The sequence below is a fragment of the Sardina pilchardus genome, chromosome 3, assembly GCF_963854185.1.
Source record: "Sardina pilchardus chromosome 3, fSarPil1.1, whole genome shotgun sequence".
Classification (NCBI taxonomy): domain Eukaryota; kingdom Metazoa; phylum Chordata; class Actinopteri; order Clupeiformes; family Clupeidae; genus Sardina; species Sardina pilchardus.
In genome coordinates this window covers 8,379,866-8,400,913 of record NC_084996.1, presented here as the reverse complement: position 1 = coordinate 8,400,913, position 21,048 = coordinate 8,379,866, and the positions used below count along the sequence as shown (strand labels likewise).

Sequence of the window (21,048 nt, the reverse complement as noted above, 5' to 3'; positions counted from 1 at the left end):
ATGAAAACCTGAACAGTTTGTTCCTCCCTCCCTGTGCTATTGATTGGCCCCACATTGCAGAGACATGCACGACCAGAAGTTAGCCCTTATTTGTGCACTTTATGGCAATATTCTTTTCAACCAAACCATTACAGCCATTATGTCCTTCCCTACTTTACTGACTATGTGTAGGAGGCTGATCTGCTGGACAATGTTACATCTATTTAAAGAAAGCTTTCAAGCAAGTCTTCTAGTCTAAAAGCAGGAGAAGTTGTAAAACCATGTAAAGGTATGTACCATTATGCAGGCAAGTAAGGAAATTAAGTGGAAAATAAAGTGAAAGAGTATTCTTGCAGATGAAATACAAGTCCTCGTAAGCTTTCAAGCCAATAATGTATTCTGCAGCCTGAGAAAGACCATCATCTTAACAATCAAGTTCTTGAAGTACAGATGATGTTCTACAGTGAAGTGTTCATTAGGGGACTTAAAGGGCACGACCACTGTAGACCAAGTCCACAGAATTCACATTTAAAGTACAATAGACCTCATCTCTCAGAGGTGAATGGCCTCAAAGAAGGTCCAATCATATCTATCTATATTTTTTGAGATCTCTTGCAATGCATAGTTTTATAGTTAAGATAATAACAAGACATTTCAAGACAATCACATCACTGTGACTTTGCAGGAGTGGAGCTAATAATTGTATTTCATTAAGAATCATTTTGGCATGCATTCTGATGCACATGCCCTCTCATGCTTCCTCTGTGCAATGTGAAGTCCTATTTATACTCATGCAGTTACCATGCCTGTGCGTTAACCCTTCAGTTCAAGTCCCCGTTCAAGTAGTGTGATTGAAATTTTAAGAAAAACAAATATTGTCATTTCCCAACTCTATTAGGCATTAACATTGATTTCGCAAAAATTCTTCAGCTTTGTGGTTTATACACAGGAAGTTAGTATGCTATTGATATTGTGTTTCTTTTAACTTGCATAAAACATTGTCCTGCAGCTTTTACACAATGCGGCTAATACACAGGAAATTACTGTACTGTGATGTATCCTGATTTATCCAGTTCCTGTTATATAATAGGCCATACAGCACAGTTATAGTGCTATAGTATGTGAAACATGTTTTTGTTTGAATAACATCACCAAAACCAAAAGTTTCTTTCAGCAGAGGAAAACTAGTCAAAATCCCTCATCTGGGCTTAAAGTGGGAAAAGTTGAAAGTTTCAGTTTTCTGACACTATTTCTAACGAGGTTTAAGGAAAGAAATATGGCAGGCCGTTTGAAATGAAAGGTTTTATTGGATAGGAGGCAATAAGCAGGTGTGCACTCATACAAAAGGGAGATATATTTTGAATAGGCAGGGACATTGTTCACGTTCATGATGACCACTGTTGATTTGTCACTGTCTGGAGAAGAACTGCATAAGTTTCTTTAGCAAAACACAAGCTGCTCAGAGGCCAAGTTCAGCTGTGCACTTTCTATAGCTGCCACCGACACACAAGGCAAACTGCAATCTGGTAAAACAGGGAAAAGACTGGCAGCGGAAAAAAAAGCCAGCCCCAATGCATGCTGGGAAGTTGGTCACTTTGGCAAATATAAGACCATCGGCACACAGTTACATTAGCTACTTCCATTTTTAATTTCAGAGACAAAACAGCATAATGTCCCAGAAGAGGCCTACAGTATATTCTTTGAAAAAAAAAAAGGGTTCATGATGCACTGGAGAACACCAGAGTGGAGAAATTGCTAAATGCATGCTGCTTATGGTAAGAGTTGCTATAGTGACACAAATCAGACTGCTCGGGTTGTTGTGTTGATAGAATTCAGACATGTTTTATAAGATTCACTGTCAACTGAAAGTGGTCAAATGCCTGAACACATGCAATTACAATCTAGATATTAACTCATAAACACTCTGCTATTTACAGTGATGCCACCAAACCCTTTCCTATAGGTAGACCCCATAGGTTTCTTTCCATGTGCACTTCAATAAGAGTGAATAAATATTAAATCAGATTTTTTATATATATAGGTAACAGTCAGGGATTTCATGAGAACCATAAAGCTTCATTTTACTCTGTATCATAAAAATAGAATGGGTACAAATGTTGAGAGATGGTCCCTCTGCTTGTTGAAAAACGTTTAAAATATGTACCCTTATAATAAATGATTTATTCCGATATTTAGATTAAAATGTATTCACTTAAAATATAGGTATTGCCTAAAGTGTGGGCTCTGACAATCATTATTATTTTATAGGTCTTATATGTCATATAAGACATTATTGTCATATATGTTTTATAAAATACTCCATTTAAGAAGACAATAAATTGTACTCTCCATAAATTATTTCAAAAAGGAAAACAAACCCCACAAAATCTTGAAACAGAAACCACAAAATCTAAAGACCTACAGATAAAAACACACAGAAGTAGTCTAAACATGTTAATGACATGTAAAAATATATCTGGCATATAAGAAGAACAAATATAAATAAAGAGGAAGAAGCAAAACTTAAGAATTAAGTAAGACTTTCATAATTGAAAAACGGCTTTTTTTTCAACCGTGACCGTATAAACCACCAGTGGTCCTCCTGTGCCCATCTTCTTTCAAGTCTGTCTAGTGTACATCCTGATATGCACGAGTTTAGCATACAAAAAAGGATGGTATACTAATGCAGTTTTTGAGGGAAAAGGCCTTTCCATTTCCACACAAAATCGTGATAGACTGTTGACATAAAAAGGTGAAGGGTCAATGTGTAAAAAGAACAACAAAAATAAAAATAAAAACAACAACAATGGTTCAGCAGACATGATTATAGGCCTAGTCTTCTGGGAACTTAATGTGTGACATACCCTCATTAATAATACATAATTACAGAATGACATACAATTCACATTTAAATACAGAAGAATAATCAATTAAAAAATGTTAAAAATGTAAAAGAGTGAAGTATGCAAACAAGTATGACACACCTTAAAAAGAAGTAAGGAGTCCAAAAACCAAACCAACCAACCAACCAACCAAACAAACAAACAAAACAAAAACAAGCACCCTCCACCCTGTGATCCCTATGGAGGGGGTGGGGGAGTGGGAAGGGTCTCTGACTGGGTCCACTGGCATCATCTTTATCCTGTGGCAGTTATAACAGCCATACAGCACATCCTTGGAGTTCTCCTACGGCATCACTGTTTTTACTGTGCACAAGAGTCGAGGAAGCTTTAGAAGTCAAGTGAAGCATTAGCATCATCTGTGCCAGCAGGAAGCACCTCTTGTACAACACAATCACCTCTACACACAGTCTACTGCACGAGCGAGGCCTGAAATGAAGGAGCAACTGGTGTAGGAGCTACTTAAACGCTGAGGTCTATTCCTATCTGAAGGGAGAGGGGTTGGGAAGGGGTCCAGTGTTGTCCTAGGTGCCCTTAGGTGGTGTCCATTTTAAGGCAGCGGGGTCAATGGCCTTGCTGTTCCCTCTCTTGGACTCCTTGGCTTTCCAGTCATCAATTAGGTCCTGCACAGGACAAGTGGCAGTTATAGCACTTTAAGGGCAAAAAGACAGTCATGCCATGATTCACCTCTGTCCGTCAAACTGGCTGATTTTATATCTGCAATTTGCTGTGATGAGGACTCTTAGTGTGACAATTGAGGTATCAAAAGTGAAATGATATCATTTCAAGTACTTATAGTTCTGGTCCTGTCCTCTCGCAAACCATTAGTTAGAATTACATCAAGCAAATAGTAGGGAAATGGGGAAATGGTTCACGTTTACCTCCATTCACAGTCATACCTGTCTCTTTAAGACCAAGTGCTTCCCCTTCCAGTATTTCAGCATTTGCAGGGACTGCAAGGTGCTAACTATATCCACTGGGTTCACTGCGGTTTCCTGGCTAATTTCTGCAAAACAAGCCCATACAACAAAACATCCAGTGCACTTAATGTCACATCACCCTGAGAAATGGCAGAACAGTGATTCAAGTCCCTGTTCTTTGAATACGCACGGATGACTCCCAAAGGGCATTATGTGGTATTATTGCTAAGGAGTCAGCCCAGGAAGCGAACCATCTTGGAGCTTACTGCCTCAATTAAGCAGAAGCTAATGGAACCAAGCTTTTCAATATGTGCCAATCTATCTTACATAAAATTGTATCTGAAATCATCAAGCCATGTAGACTTAATTTCCAATCATTTGATTCCAATCATTTGCTGAATCCATTTGTTAGACACATATTTAATTCAACAAATATGGAACATGTCTTTAAATAGGATGACGATGCTAAATATGGTCATCAGAAAAGCACTTAAGATGTCATCATTGCCCTGCTTAATTTCTCTGAAGTGCCATAAAGGTCATAGTTGCTGTCAAAAGTGCTGTACTGCAAGTAATTCACTCAAATATACACTCACAAAAAGTCAGATTGATTTTTCAGGATGAACCTTAAATCCACTATAACCTTCACAGGTGAACTTGAGGTGACCTTCTCCAAGCCAGATATCCATAACTTTTTGTGAGTAGTGTATGCAAGTCACTTTGGACAAAAAGTTAAAGCACCACTAAAGCACTTTTCCTCTGTCGCACACACGCTATTTGTTTATCCAGCAAATAACAGACAAGGTAGAATATGTTGCATGATTTTATGAAAGTATGATGTATTGCGACATCGAAGCAAGTCAAATTTGTAGTTTCTGATGTCTCATTTCATCGAACTACAGATACACTACCCCACCTCGTAAAGTTACATAGTGCCGTTATAGCCGATAGAGGGCCGTGAAGTGAAAGCAGAAGCGCCGTTCACCCTGTTACGAGTTGATGAACCGTAGAAATGATTTTGGAAACATTATTTTAAGGTACGAAAAACTCTTTAGTATTGCTTTAAATGTAATGTAATGTAATGTAAAAATATATAAAACAGTGACTCAATCTTAAATAGCAAGTTGAACAGTAATCTATTGTGCACTGCACATGGTGATTCCCTCACCTTTGATGGAGACCTCTTTGCCCTGGAAATTGTGTAGGTAGCGTAGGAGGACCTCCTTCCAGTAGCTCCGGTAGCTGATGAGGCCCAGGTCAGAGAGGGGCCTCTCTGGGGAACCCACCCTCTCCTCCACCTTGGACAGCAGATAGCCTGTGGAGGAAGCAGGGGAGAGTAAACGCTACAGCAGAGAGAGCCAGCAGACGAGCCAGGCTAAATCAATACTGCAAAAAATAGACAGGCTGAGTCTCGATGTCCCCCCTGAGGTCTAAGCTCTGAACCCTCAAAGAATGAACTGGCATCCGTCATAAGTGACCAAGTTTGCGAGGGTGTAAGGAATCAAAATGCTAATTACAGGAACGGTACAGCACCTGTGACCTATCATTAAATTGACAACACAGAAAACAGGTTGCAAACAAGCTTTCAGCTATTTGGCTAGTTGCGTGATTCACGCCACAATGCTATTAATTGTTGGTAATTCCCTTGAGTAAAGTCTGCATAGATGCCAACTTATAGAAAGGGCACAGGAAGAGTGCCTGTAAGCACGATATATTGGTTTGGATGGGTAAAGCCTGTTTACATCGGCATCCAGTTTGAAGGGAAATGGAAAATGGACAGAGGAAAAAGGAAAAGGAAAAAGTCAACTCACTGAAGTCAATCAGCATCTTGCCAAAACCCTGTCTCATATACTGAGGCATCGTGAGGATACAGGAAACATTGTAGTTCAGGAATGAATTCTTCTCCTGCAGTAGGGAACAGAAAGACATCATTTTGGTGGTGATCAAACTCATACCTGTCCTGTGGTGTGCTATGCCGTTGTTGTTTCCATAACCCCAGCTGGTGTGGGGACATCTTGGGGAAACAAGATACATGGACTCTTCAACTGGCACTGAGTATCTGCTGACTAGAGAGGACTTCAAAACCTGTCTAGGATGCTTAGCAACTTTCACTGTTATTCTGCAGTATGTGGTCATAGCCTACGGCACAGTTACTGTATATTACACTATGAAGTGTTTGTCAATATATTCTTTTCCAGTCCAGTGTTTTCTTTGGGGAAACAGCATGTCTATTTTCACTACAGCTTAGTTCAGTTTAAAAAAAAAACCATGCAGTTGAAAAGTCAAATCTAAGACTAAAGAAGAAGAAAAAAGAGTTGTGAGTATTCTCACAACTTGTCAACCTTGGAGAAGTATCCCACGAGGTGGCAACCAGTGTTGTCTGCTTCAGTCATAACGTAGAAGAGAAAAGGCTCCACATCGTAGTAAAGCGTCTTGTGGTCCAGAAAAAGCTTGGCCAGAAGACACAGGTTCTGGCAATAGATCTGTGATAAGACAACAAATCACTAGGGCATGTTACACTGTTAAAAAACAGCTACATTCAGATAAGTCACAGTGAGACACAAGAACAACCAGTTTGCAGTATCTAAATCATGTAGATACCCAACTGTAGTTACCCAATTATAAATCCACACATATTGAAGCAGCCACATTATCAGGTTTGTGCAATATCCAAATCAATCTCCTGACATCTCATGGCGGTCTTACCTTATTTTTCTTGCCGTCTACCTCGAAGACAGAAATGGTGCCTTTTCTGTAGATCTCATCTCCTGGTGGGTGTTTCCACACACATTTGGCCTGTAAAGGGTGGATGAAACTCTGTTTGAACACCATTCAACACAGATACAGTACAGTACATGCAAGTACAGTACATCTCCAAACAAGTTAGCTAGTTAACAGTTTGATATACTCCAAGTTACTTTAGATATAAGTTTCAGCCAAAAAAACACATGAAAAACGTAAGCTGTTTCAGGCGCTTTGTGGAGGTTTGTTTAAGTTTAAAACATGCTGAAAAACAGAATCTTTCAGGTCCTTTAAGAGACGCCAGGCGTCAGAGCATTGCTGCGCCAGCGTACCATGTGCCTACGCAGGATGGTCTGACTCTTCATGTATTTGAGGCAGAATTCGCACATGTAGAGCCGACCCAGGCGCGCGTACTCCTCCGGGTAGGGAGAGTGGTACCAAGTGTCCAGCTCGTAGCGTCCAAACACGATGGTCTTGATCATGTTGCTGCCCTCAGTGACCTGGCCCTGGAGCCGAAGTTTCTCCTGCTCATGGGGGTGGGGAAAAGAGAGAGGAGCTTTACTGACAGTACTAAGGAGGACATCTATGGGGAATGGGCTTGGAGAAGGTCTCCCACACCCTCTATGGTCTAATATCAATAATAAGCGGGTGCGCACATCTGAATATTTCAAAAAAGGTAGGTGCTGGACTAAAAAAGCAACAGTAAAAAGGACAGAAAAGTCTGCACACTAAAGCTCCAATCTTTTTTCTTTTATTCACCACATGTAACGTTTTCGGGACACACTGCCCTTCCTCAGACATAAAGATAAATATATCAATAATAGTCAGAGCAATCAGGAGAGGCATACCAGAGGAAAACCCATACTGTGACTAGGAAATGAATGACGCATGATGCATGACAGGTATCCCAGCTCTTTCTTTTCTGTCATGATTGTCGTGTAATGATGTGACGGAAATACTGTGACAGTGTAAATAAAGTGATTGCATATATGAAGAACACATATCTGTTTCTTATGGGAAATACGTCGAGGTTATGTGTGGGAATGGAGGCACTTTATGGTATGAGAAAAGCGAAAATAAAATGTTGCTCCTCGCCACCATTTTCATACAAAATGGACACCACTGTAAGGCTCTTGCGCCAACTGAGTTGGTCCACATCCGTGACTGGACAAGACAGTAGGTGAGTGCTTTGGCCCTCATCAGACGATCCTGACGGGCTTTAGAAAAAAGACAGGAGGAGGAAGAGGAGGAAGGCAGCGTGGAGGGCAAAAGGAGGACAAAAAGAAGGTGGAGCATAAGGTGATGAGTTTTCTCTCTTACAAGATCGTCCGAAGCACGTGCCTGGGCTTTTCGAAAGAGCTCCAGGTCGTAATCACTAGTGATGTTCTCCAGAATTGGCTCACGACTGGCGCCATGGCTCTGCCGATGATCCTGAGAGATGGAGAAAGACAGAGAGAGAGAGAGAAAAAGAGAGAGAGAAAACAAAGAGTGACAGAAAGACGAAAGGGATAAGAAATGGACAAACACAAAATAACAGACAGAGACACAGGAGCATATCAGCAGAGCATATCAACATTTGATGTATTTTGTCCACAGCCAGCTTAAGTCTTCACAGGCTTTCCTTTCCAAATCTGCGACAGCAGTGGAGCGCTGCTCTGCACTCACCACATGCTTCTCCTTCTGTTCCTTCGGCAGAGTCGAGTTCCTCTTCTTCCTCATCTCTGTCACCTTCTCCTTGTACTGCATCTGTCTCTCCATGGGGGTCTGATAGGGATGAGGGTATAAACCTTAACGTTCAGGCAGGCAGCAAACTTAAAATAAACCGCCTTCACGACAGGAGACCCACAGGAAGCCTTGCGTACGCTCAATTTAACAGGATATCTAGTCTATTTTTCAATCTTGCTTAAAATACTTCATGGGGACTATCCCGGAACCATCAGAGAAACTAGCCTCCTCCTGAGTAATCTTCTATGTGATTGTGAAGTGGAATTAATGACTTTGGGGATAACAGACGTGGGGTTAGAGGAGGTGTAAAGGCTGGCGCCCACCGGACATGACAAGAAAAGAATTAGAACTCCATTGTTTTTAACGGAGCAAAGCCCACGAGAAAAACGTCTGCCGCGCGGCAGCCACACAGGGGTTAGAAAACTGTTCTAAAATCCTGCGCCTCAAGCCCACACCGCTGAACGCCGTGTCAGGTGGGCGCCGGCCTTAATTGTACCTGGTGGCGGGTGGAATGCCTGTTTTCGTCCTGCCGGTGGGATAGAGTCCTCTCCTCCACCTGTCCGCGAGAGCTGGCTCTCACCTGCACAGTTATGAAGTTATGAAGAGGTCACTGAGCAAGCCCTGACTCATGCAGACAGATCAGAGGAGCAGGGAACAATCTACTAACACACTGACTGTAGTCGTTTCTGTAAAAACTGGAAGCATCATTTGTAGTTAATAAGTAATTTGAAGGTGAAATAAAGTTTAAATGTTTGACTTTGGAAATATACAAGATTTGGTCAAGCCAAATGATAAATGTGTTAGTTACTTAGTTAGTGTTATGGGTGGTCCAGAATAAGAGATTTACCTTGCACTCATCTGCAGACAAGTTATGGTAGAGTGGGCATCCAGATATTGAGAAGTGCCTTTCATGTTTTCCAGTTAAATGACCTGAGGAAAGACCAAAAAATGACATTGCTTTCTCAAATATACACTGATGTGTTGCATTTTTTGTGCTATGGGTAGACACCTTTAAATCAGGCACATTCGGTGTTGAATTAGGCCCACAACACCTCCAGAAGGTTTAACAATGGTGTCTGGCATCCAGCACCGACCCCCCTCCACACATATCATGTCTAAGGCTGCTGAAGACATGCCTATAACTGAGGTGCTCACAGACTATCTGAGGTCGTAATATATCCTGAATTGACTCATTGCTTTATACAATAAAGTGTATCCAGTTTCTGGTTGTGACACGTGCCTTTAGAGGCAATTCAGGTCGTCACGACCCTAGATAGTGTGTAAGTGCCTCAGCCATAGCCATTGGCAGCAGCAACAAACAATTACTTTCCAGTTCATTTAAGTTATCGTCCTCCACAATACAACAGAAGCATTGTGGCTGACTTGGCAGCAAAGAGTCAAACACCTCTAACCACTGGTTTTGTGTGTGTTTACCTGCCTTGTTCCCTTGCTTCTGCTAGCAGTTGTGCATACCTCAACTTCTTCCTTTTAAAAGGCTAGCTCAGTGACATCCTAACCATGCGCACCAAGCGGCATTTCACTTTTGTTATGTTCTTTTCTTCAGCGTTTATTCTAGTCACACTTATACATTCATTCAAACAACATTTTGACCCTTAGATCTTCATCAGGTTCTCTATAAACACTCAAAAGTAACAAAGTATCTCTTATATATCACATCTGTCTTGGGATAGCCCACTAACTCCTCTTCTGATGAAGACCAAATAGTCAGGCAAATACGAATAAATAAAAAAAACAATGGACTGAACAAAATTTTCTCCTCAAGAATTGTCCTGCACTTAGGATATGCAAAATTAACTCTTACTCCTGACTGTCCATTCAAAATGTTTCTAATACTGCTCACAAAAAAAACACACAAAAAAAAACCATTCACAGGAGTAATAAAATACCAAGGGAGTTGCAGCCAGGGGTGGGGCACTTCATGTTGAAGTTGTAGCTTTCGTGGAAGCGGCGTCGTTTTGGGCGGTGCGACAGGTCACTTCCTGCGTCCTTGAGGGCCAGCTCCTTCGCTAGACTCTCATCGTGAGACACGTTGGGGCTGGAAATGTCGATGTCGGACTCAGAGGAAGGGGCGTTGCCTGTGGGTGTCCTCGGCGGGGTGTCGTCCGGATCAACCCCCTGTTTCCGTCCTGCATACAGAGTGACAAACAGAGTGCTTGATGATATCACTTGACACATTTCAAGCAATACAAAGCAAGCTAAATTGTCTATAGTTCTAAGAAGTTACACTTGAGGAAAGGTACAATGTTCTGTCTACGATGCACCTGTAGGTCTTTTTGTAACAACCATAAAATCCATGAGGTCTCTTTTCATGACTTTTTCAAGACTTTCAGCTGTCTATGAAATAATTTTTCAGTATTTATATAGTATTTATATCACTTGATGCCACATTAAGTGGCTCACCTGAAATGTCGACACTTTCATTAATGGCGAAAACATTTTATACACATTCATAAAAGATCCTTAGACATCTCAGAAAAAACAAACATACATCCACTGAAACCGCACTTCCACCGATGACTTAACTGAACTATAAAAATGGAAATAGGAACATTAGAAAATATGTAAAATCATAGAGACACCCAGTCACCTTGTTACTGCGGATGGTAGTTGAACAATGGGACCATCAGTTTGCTCAATCATTTGAAAAACAGTTTTCAACTTACTGTTGAGTAATTGGTTTGTTGTAATAACCACACATACGTTTGAGGAGGCAGCAGAATGTCCAGAGAGGTTTTAAGTGACAACACCAACTAACGCAAAGACTAAAACCTCTCAGTTTCTATACAATGAATTCAATAAATGCAAGAATAACATGCCATTAGATACAACTATAGCTGGTTCAATATCACCATGAAGTTTTAGATTTAACGTTTATTTCATTACAAGCAAACCAAACCATTACCCAAACCAAAATGAAACATGTTGCAATATGAAATAATCATAACTAAATGATGATTCCGGGCACCTATGACATCTGTGAAGAGCAGAGGCAGAGATAATCTCAGAATGTACAATTACTGGACACAGGACACACTACACTGTTGAATGACCACAATAAGGTGCAGCCAGATATATAAGATCTTGGGGCTTCTAAACATGAAATATGATCTTTTGGTTCAAATCAAACTCCTTTGTGAAGATGGCTCCATTGTAAAGACGGCTCACGCTTTATCAAGCAACTCCCTGCTCTATATTTCCATATTCCATTCATACATCAATTTATCTTCTTTCATTATTGGTGACTTTACTTATAATGTTCTGGGCACTGTAAAATGGAATGGACTGAAAGAACTAGATGGGGGGGTTATGTCAGTGGTCATGCTGCTGCTTCCTCCTCCTCCTCCTCCTCCTCCTCCGGTCTCGGCAAACGGCTTCCTACCCCGCTCGGCGGCCTCTGCCGGCTGCTCTGAGTCGGAGCCGGACGAGCGGCTCTGGCGCAGGGGGTAGGTCTTGGAGGCAGCCGCCACCTCCAGCTTCAGGGTCTGATGCCGGTTCTGGCTGCGGGTGACTCTTCGTGGGATGAAGCTCGCCAGCGCCTCCTCAGGGACACGGCTGGTAGGAGCGTTCCCTGTCGGGCTGGAATCTGAAGAGAGAGCCTCAACACTTCACACATGATGCATCTTCACGTAAGGCAAAGAGCTCCGTGAAGGTTAAAGCACCCACTTGTCGCCAAACTTGCCAGGGTTTCATTTCAAGAGTTATCAGAAATACTTAAGAAGCACCATGAAGTTGAAAACAGCCTCGTCAACACTGCCGTCGGGTAGAATATATTTTAGCAGTAAGAGTGTGTGTGTGTGTGTGTGTGTGTGTGTGTGTGTGTGTGTGTGTGTGTGTGTATGTATGTGTGTGTGTGTGTGTGTGTGTGTGTGTGTGTGTGTGTGTGTGTGTGTGTGTGTGTGTGTTTACAGTTACTTTAAACTTCTTTAGTAAATGTTTTGAGAGAAGAGGAGTTATTCACTTTCTGTGGGAAACTGAATCTGATGCTGATGTCTCACTGTATGTAATGAATATTTTCTCATAAGCAAAGATGAACCCATGCAAAGCCACTGATTCAGCTGCCAGATGTACTTCTGTCAGTGGCCATTCAAGTTCGGTGACCTGTGAAGCCTGGTCACAATAGCCATTGTTAAAAGGAGATTTGCTCGAAGTACAGCCTGGTTAGCATGACGGAAAACACCAAATAGCCCATCTAGTGCAAAACTAAAATACTAATTTCAGAATTTAAACAATTCAAATCACAGTCTCAATCAGTCATCCTCACACATGGTAGTTAAACCATAGGCCGGTGAATAGACCTAGAAGGCGAGAGAGAGACTGAGCGACCCTCAACCCAAAAAGCAAAATGTTTATGTGTTTAATCGCTGTATTCATGAATGCTACCTTGGGAACTTTGGCTGAGGCGCGCTGAGGCACGGGTCAGTCGAGTATTCCTGCGCTTTTTCGCGTTGCTCTCAGAACTGTCGTTGTGCTCGAGATCTGCAGAAAAGTCCGAATCCTCCGTGCCGTCAGAACTGCTTCCTGCGTTCCTCTGATAAAATGAGACAGCGCTCAAACGATGAAATCAGACATCACATCAACATTCTAGATAGACATCTTACTAAAAACGTCATTTCATTTCGTGTAGCCTATGCATGCATAACCATAACGGATCGACATGGCCAATCCTGACGCATTATCCTGATGCCTGGGGTGCACTGGTCCCCTGGAATGTTAAAGGCCCAATGGACAATGCAGCTTTATAAAAATGACCACGCAAGTGTCAGTATCTGTTGCTTGACCAAGTAATGAATGGAACAGGGCAAACATGCAAGGTTATTGCGACATTTAATGAAGTAAAAAGGTGTTACAGCAAATTACCCACAAATGGAGCACACAGAACCAGAATAGGCCTACAACCGCGGGGAGAAAATGTCACTCGCTCAGGATGTTTTGCGGATTTTACAGCATGAACAGAAATTTTGAGGATTAGGCGTTCGAGAATCTTCCTGTTGTGGCACCAGTGTCCAATTGAAAAGCTGAAACAAAACGAGTAGGAGGGATCAAGGAGAAGACACGAATGAGAGAACGCCTTCAAACTGACTTAACCAATCCTAGAACGGTACCAGCCTCTCAGGCCCACGTACAGCTTTGCAGTTTGTTCCGCTACACTTAAATGGAGTTTTCCACTGACATAGCATCACGTAATGTAATGTTGTTTTCCAATGGTATGAATTATTGTAGATTACCCTAAAATCGACCCGGAACTACTGGACGGATCAAAAAGAAAAGTATGACAATGTTACTATAAATGTCATTCTTTGAAGCACAGACCGCAACCTGAACCTGTAGGCTACCATGTCACGAATTGAATGTTAGCTTCTTGATGGCTACAAAAGCATGAACTCTAACAGAAGCTCTTTTTATGTGATGAGCAAGTATATAAACTATTCCAATTACATTGTAATTAAACATGCCGTTCTTGCATGTTAAAAACCGCATTGCATGGGTGCTCTCGAACTTCAGTTCTGGCGAGCTAGACAGAAATAGTAGAATGTTGTTGACAGGTTAGCATGCTAGTCCCCTTACCTTTCTCCGAGGCATATTTACGCAAATATGGCCTCAGCTGCCTAGAGGATTGTGTCAGTAATGTCCAGTTCTAATTCCTGCTGTCTCATGCAATCTTTTAGGGTTGTTCAAATTGCATTCAAATTTACAGCCAGCAGTGACACACTGACATAAGCTTGCCATTCCCAATATCTGCCTCTGTTATTATGCTTTTTCTCTCCCCTTCTGACTTCCGGGGAGGGGGCGCTATTGGCCAGGTGGGGGCAGAGCTATAGATAGCCGTCTCTAACCTGGTCCTGGGTGGGGGTCTAAACTGCCTCTGATTTGACCGCCAAAGTAGGCTAGTCATATATCTTTTTTTTATTATTATTATTCAAGTCGATTCTAGTTGCATAATAGGTCTACCATCCATCAAAAATCCACCGATGACCTCAAACATGCAGAAAAGCTAGAATTATTCCTGTTAGCCTATCTACTGTCTGTTGTCCAATTGTCTAGGCCTACATAAATCAGAACCAACAAAAGAAAATATCAAAGTACCATTAGGCTTAGTATTTTAATTGACGAAGAAATGTCACGCAATCAGAATTGATTGATTCGTTATGAAAGGAGTATTATGGCCAGCAGGTGGCATCCCATCGCCATTAAAACTCCTGATTTTGTATCATTGAGATTCACATGAAATTCCTAAGTAGACCTAGTGAAAACTTGAGAGAGGGACACTACAAGAGGGCCTGTGACGCATCTGACTGACAGACATCTTTATTTAATGTCCTTCATGTGTCAGAACCAGAAACATTTATTCAGACAATATTAAATCCAATTGTGGTGTCACATTTTCACAATTTTACCATCCATACAGACATTGAACAGCAAAAGAGGGAGAACACTCTCCTGGTACAGATCTGGGAAATCAGATGTAGGCCTAGCCTAAAAGTGAATTTGATGCATTTTGAAGATAATCTGACAAAACAGTTTATGTTGCAAAGCAAGCAGATGGGAGCTGTCCTCCACTACCAAGGTTCATGTTTTTCATGGAAAACATTACTGTGGTCCTGTTATACATTCTCTGGCCCATGCATTTCTGCATGAAATGAGGTAGTTAGTTAATGTTTTGTCTAAATGTATTGTGTGTGTGAAAGTAATGAACTGTTTTGACACCTTATTGGTACGGCACAACAAGGTCAATGTCACATTCAGTGTACTTTTCTGGTTTGCTTCAGCACCAAACGAGTAAAGCATTGTGCACTGCCAGTCACAATCCAGCACTCAGCTTCAGCTTTCATTTCTCACACTTTTCCAATCCTGTTTGGTGGGCTCTCTCTCTCTCTCTCTCTCTTAGGTGCAGCGCCATTTTACACTCTCAGTTTTGTCCTCCTTTCCAGGCAACAGCTTTCATTGCCCTGGCTACACAGTAGGGTACAATGGTAACAGTCGTCAGGGGCACAGTGGCACTCTTACAGAAAGAGAGCAGGTAGAAAAGTGGATAGCTGTGAACCGGAGGCCCAATAGCATCCAACGCGTTCAAGAGCAAGATGGCTGCACTTGCACAGGTCAGTCTGAAGGGGGCACCACTCATCCGTCCACACTTAACACTCTTCCACCCGACGGCCGTATCCCACACGGGCAGGTGCAGGGCCGTGCCCAGCCCAAAGAGGATGCCGGTGTTACGGAGGAGGCTGGCGAACGGCGTGGTCTCGAGACGCACCCACGCCGCCTTGGCGCACCACCGCTGGGCCTTGGCGAGACTCCAGAGCAGGTCTACGGCGACAGCGTTGAGCAGGACGTAGAGGCCCAGTGCAAAGGCCAGCAGGAAGACAGTGAGACGGGCGTAGCCTCTGAAGCTGACACAAAGGATCCAGTGGGCTCGGCTCAAGCCCTCAGCCACAGCAATACCTGGGGAGAGACATACAGACTGAGGTCACTCTCACTCTCACTCTCGGAGGTCACTCGGAGATCATGTGTCCTCAGGGGGCTGTCAGAGGCAGTTTAAACATCTGGGCAGGAAAGGCAAATGCTATCCCATAAAAGAGTGCGTGTGGTGTGCAACCCCCATTAAATTAATTAACAAAGTTAATCAAAAAGTAGTTTGGTAGAGAGTTATTTTGTCTGGTTTGCCAGCTCTGTCAGGTTGTATTAATGTTGAAAAGAAAGAAAACACCATGCTGTGTTTCTCAACAACTCCATTTTTCATCCACTTGAATTGTCCTCCTCTTGGATTTAATCCAGTTCTATGCGGGTCCGTGTAACGCTTTGCAGTGCTTTGTTCTATTTACAGATTTCACATGAAAAAATGAAAAAATGTTTTCAAATTTCAATTATTCATTTTTCAGACTACTTGGTAAATTGATGACTGTTGCGTGTTTTATTTTTTTGCATTGAGTGTTCTTGGGATTTTCTCCTTAGAAGTTCGAAAGTCAAACATTGACTTATATTCTAACTTTGTGTTTTTGCGCTTGGGGTTGGACTGAACCATGAACGCTGGGGGTTACCGGAGAGTTGCGTTGTGGCCCAGAGGTTTCACTTCACCCGATGTCTGCTTGGGTTAAGAATGGGATGTTATTAATGGGCTTAGCCTACTCTTGTCAACTTGTTGTTTAACAGCTTCTGTAGGCATGTTGGTGGAGAGGTTTTTGTTCATGGGTAGGGTTGCTCACATTTATTCAAACCGTCAACAACCGTGAACAAATGTATTGTATACGATATGTCCCCCCCCCCCCAACACACACACACACACACAAACACACACACACACACACACACACACACACACACACACACACACACACACACACCATCAGCAGAGATTGCAACAAGTGCATGTGACAAGTTACTGTAGGCTATCTGAAGGTCTGTGAAGTCTAACCATCGAGGGCGCAGGTGAGGGAATGATCAGTCGGTCTGGTAGATAGGCCTACGTCTCGAGCTCACTTGGCATGAATTTGACTTGATAACTCGATCTGTAGCCTATCATTTATAGCCTATCTCTACAACAAGCCAGAGGCGCCATCCGTACATCCCTAGGCGCGTTTGGTTCAGTCCAACCACGATGCAGAAATGGAAAATGGGAAAATGGACTCAATTTTACTTTTGTTTCAAATTCATTATTTGCCGTTTCAAAAACCACACTCGAAAGTTCAAAATAGCATCAATTGTCCATTTGCTGAGTAGTCTGACATATGGATAATGAAAGTTTTGAACCCATTTTCTATTTTTTCATGTGAATTCTGCAAATAGAACAAAGCACTGCAAAGCGTTACACGGACCTATGCGCAGTAAGATTTTACTTTCCTCTATCAGTCTGTATTTTTATATCTCTCCCTCTCCTACTTGCACGGAATGCACGCATACATTATAGTCCGCGAGCCAAGAAGCCAAGAGGCCAAGACATAAATTCTCATCAGCCACAGTGGTGCACTCTGTCTGCACTCACACAGCTAGTTGAAATACATGACAAATTACATCATGCAATGTTGTTTACTTATTTCAACTAAAAGATAAAAAACGGACTTTACAAATGTCTAAACAAATGCAGACAATTTATGTTTTTTACTTACAGTGCATTCTTGTTTGCAGGTTATGTGTGCTTGTTTGCAATGTAGCAAACTTTTGACCTTTTCATACCAAGATTTTAAACTAAACAACCGAGAGGCCCTTCCAAAAGCTGGCAGTTTATAAACAAGGTTCCACAGAGAGTTGATGTTCTCTTACCGACAACAACTCCAATGGCTACTTGATGGGGGAAGTGCGCGCCGATGTATACTCTGGACAGACAAACACAGATCTGCATGACCCAGAAGACTGTCCACACAAGTATTTTTGTGCACCTAACAGAGGGGAAACAACACATTTTAAACTTTTAAGACAAGGCATTTGAAAATGTATCTTGCTTCATCTAATTTATTAAATAAACACTTATATTTTTATTAAAAATATAAGTATAGTATAGTAATATAAGTTATAAAACATTTTTATTTTATTATACAGTATATCCCTTTCACCTGGAAACACATTTTGTTTTTTTGTTTTTTGTATTTTTTCATTAAAAAAGCAACATAAATAATATTACTTGCTGGCACAAGATTTGTGCACAAACAATTTGACCATAAATCACCAACAAGGGTTTGTTTATGTGTCTTTCTTTCAGCAGACACTGACCATACATCCAAGAGGACTAGTCACAGCCCAACACAGAATAACAGACGCCCAAATGAGGCCCATAAAAGCAGACAGATAGATGGGAATGACTACAAGTGAGCATAGGCCTAGAGGTTTCAGCCCAGCAGCCTTTTGGAATGTGACCTGTGTTGTTATCAGAGCACTAGTCATTGTAGGCGTCTGGTTTGTTTAAAAACCTGAATTTCAAAGATTTCTTTGCTGTGCTGATCATGGCGGTAAACATCCTGCTTAATAGTACAGGCAGAGCTACCATGAAGTGGAGAGGGAGGACATACATGAATTGTCTCCAGGAAGAAGAAGAAGAGGAGGAAGTCATAGATTGCCATGTACATTATATAATATGTATCAGGTTATTCATAATTTATTAAATAATAATAACAAGAAGCCATGTAAATTGCCATGTACATCAGAATATGTATCTTCATGAGGTTATTTATCATTTCTTCAAGAAAAAGAAGAAGAAGCCACTAATCAGCACTCACCAGCTCTTTGCTGGACTGCCACAGTGCTGGAGGAAGGCGTTGAGGACAGAGGTGATCAGAGCATAGTAGACTCCTGCAGCCCCCATAGCATGACCAGAGGGACTGCCTGGCAGAGAGGAGACAGGAACCAAGTCAGAAAGCGGTGCACACAAATACTGTACACACATATTGTATGGGCACATTCATTTGTGTGTACACAAACTGCTAAATAATCTATTTTGTGAAAATTGATTATTATATATGAAAAATTACAATCCCAGGTTGTGCTTTGCGGCAGCAGATGTAGTATAAACATATTACACGTGTTGCATTGCAACTGCACCATTATCCAGATTGTTTAAACAGATATGCATGTACAAATTAGATAAATCCTAGCAAACTGATTTCCTTGTACATATTGCAGTGTGATTGTTGGCTTGTGTCCAGGAAACATGATCAAGTGGCCTGTTTACTCACCTGGGCCAGTTTCACAGGTCATGGGGAACTGTTTGATTTGTGGTATAGTGGAGTTGCCATAAAAGGATGTCTCCTGAACCCACCAGTAGGGACGTTCTCCAAACAGCAGCCTGGCAAAAATGAAGTGAAAACCACTTACATTAAGCCTGCTCAGTTTGTTGTTTACAATATTATTGGTACAAAACATATAACCAAACAGTGTAGCCTGTTATGACTTCAGCAGCAATTACCAGAGCTCCTGATGTTGTTAAATGTCATAAACCTTGGAACTAGGAGCTCCCATCCATACGGAAATGTATGGCCACAGACAGAGACAGCTTCTTGACATACTCACCACTTACAGACCAGATTGAGCCAGTCCCCCAAGACAGCCACCCACACGAGCTTGACCCCCGTGGCAGGATGAAGGTGGAACAGGAGAGGGAAGAGGATAAGGAAGGCTGTGCGCAAGTCCGCAGCTGACGACACAAAGAGGAACCATCCCTGTGCGTCGGCGTAATTCTCCTGCAGGTACTGCGTGCTTCTCACACCGAAGTTGTGGATGGTGTCCATGTCTGCTTCCTTCAAAGCGTGCATGATAGGAAGACCGCTCCTGTTTACAGGGGCTAAAGGGAACTGCAGATACAATGGAGCTGTCTGATAACTCCCTGCAGCATCAGCCTAACAGAGAGGAGGCAATGGGTGTCTCTGCAGTCCTATTACTTGACCAGGTATGCTGTACGCTGTCCCTTTTATACACGTGCTCTGTTAACATCCGGTCATCTGTCCCTTGGCGCCCAGTCTGTGGACGCATGGGGGGAGATCCAAGTGGAAAAGTGAGTGCACGCGTTACTGTGGCTGGCGGTGGTGAGTGGCTGTGTCATGCTCATGTGTGTGGAACAGGGAGTGATAGCGGAGAGAGAACAGGGACCACATGCCACCTTGCTCTTATCTCTCTGTCTGGATATGAGCTGCATAAACAACTCCAGGCAAAACAGCACTCATAAACAGCACTCTACTTTATGAGGTTGTGTTTGCAACATATTAAAAAGTATGCCACCCCATACAAAAAAACTCAACAGGCCTAGAATGTGATCACTGATCACGTTTCAGATTTCACTGAAAAAAAGTATAAATAGCGAGGAATAGTAGAAATACCGAGGAAATTCTCCAGGTGTAAACTCAGGCCTACAGGCATAATGATTGCTACAGACTTGACTAATGATTGCCACTGACAGAGTATTTCGCCAGCACCAAGTATCATATTCAAGAATAAGGACATTTTATACCCTCATTCAGGTACAGGTCATCTGGATCATAGGTTTCCCCTATGGCGTCCATAAAACTGCAGGTGTTTGTTTCCTCCGAAAGGGATGTGCAACCTGTCTTTATGGAAAAACACCGCCATCACAGATCTGACTAGATGGACCCGGCTGCTACTCTCTGGGTGGATGCAAGTAAACAGAAGCCACGTGGGAGGTGGCGGCGGATGGGCTTAGGAGTGGGGCCTGTTGTGGTGCACCTGGCAACTGTTTCCAGGGCAGCAGAGAAGGACACTTTCCCGTCAGAAAATGATCACCGTCCGAGAACATGGCCTGCTTTCTGTTTTTCCCTTTCCCCACTTTGGACAGGGTCTAAAAATAGCCTGAGCACGCTCAGTTGGCCTCTATGCCATGTCACGCACGGACGCCCCTTCCCACTATCGCATGAGCTACAGGTCCACACACTGCTGCACGTGCCAACCGGAGAGGACAAGTGCCACGCCAAGGCAAACCCACATGAGTTGTTCCTTTTGAAAGGTATAGGGGATCATTTTCTGGAGAGAGGGAAAGGGCTTCTCAAAAGCAGACAAACGTGCAGATAGGATATAGGCAGACTGTGTGAACTTCTGTAAGGACATGGTAAACAATAGAGCTAATTAGCCCATGAGGGCCGTGACCCTGCCCTTGTCATTATTCCAATGATCAAAGAACATCCAGTCCAGACGTCCAGTGGAGTGGAGAGAGCGCAACTGATTCAGGGTTCATCTATGTGTAAATTATGAACATTTATTACCCTCTGAACAGAAAAAAACAAGTGGTTTGTTTGTATTGTTTTGTATTTTGTATGTTGGATAAGGGT

General features: G+C 42.4%; 2 protein-coding genes across 4 annotated transcripts; both read right to left on the bottom strand.

Annotated features, from left to right (window-relative positions):
- Window positions 1–1,266: 1,266 nt before the first annotated feature.
- Window positions 1,267–14,060, bottom strand: LOC134076530 (histone acetyltransferase KAT7-like). 3 transcript variants are annotated; one of them, XM_062531638.1, is made up of 15 exons: window positions 13,853–14,060; window positions 12,668–12,815; window positions 11,667–11,870; window positions 10,174–10,413; window positions 9,114–9,196; window positions 8,763–8,846; window positions 8,207–8,305; window positions 7,862–7,972; window positions 6,874–7,065; window positions 6,506–6,595; window positions 6,142–6,282; window positions 5,611–5,704; window positions 4,968–5,114; window positions 3,779–3,885; window positions 1,267–3,502 (listed from the first exon to the last, which is right to left on the bottom strand). In XM_062531638.1, exons 1-15 carry the CDS (start codon window positions 13,865–13,867, stop codon window positions 3,404–3,406), a joined length of 1,854 nt encoding a protein of 617 aa, XP_062387622.1. In that variant the 5' UTR covers window positions 13,868–14,060; the 3' UTR covers window positions 1,267–3,403. The 3 variants fall into 3 exon arrangements, with proteins under 3 accessions (XP_062387622.1, XP_062387623.1, XP_062387624.1); XM_062531639.1 differs by having other exon boundaries at window positions 7,883–7,972; XM_062531640.1 differs by lacking the exon at window positions 11,667–11,870.
- A 505-nt stretch (window positions 14,061–14,565) lies between these two features.
- Window positions 14,566–19,626, bottom strand: LOC134076531 (glucose-6-phosphatase catalytic subunit 1-like). Its single transcript, XM_062531641.1, has 5 exons — window positions 19,283–19,626; window positions 18,949–19,058; window positions 18,493–18,598; window positions 17,543–17,658; window positions 14,566–15,727 (listed from the first exon to the last, which is right to left on the bottom strand). The coding sequence occupies exons 1-5, from the start codon at window positions 19,522–19,524 to the stop codon at window positions 15,195–15,197; spliced, it is 1,107 nt and encodes a 368-aa protein (XP_062387625.1). The 5' UTR covers window positions 19,525–19,626; the 3' UTR covers window positions 14,566–15,194.
- Window positions 19,627–21,048: the final 1,422 nt, after the last annotated feature.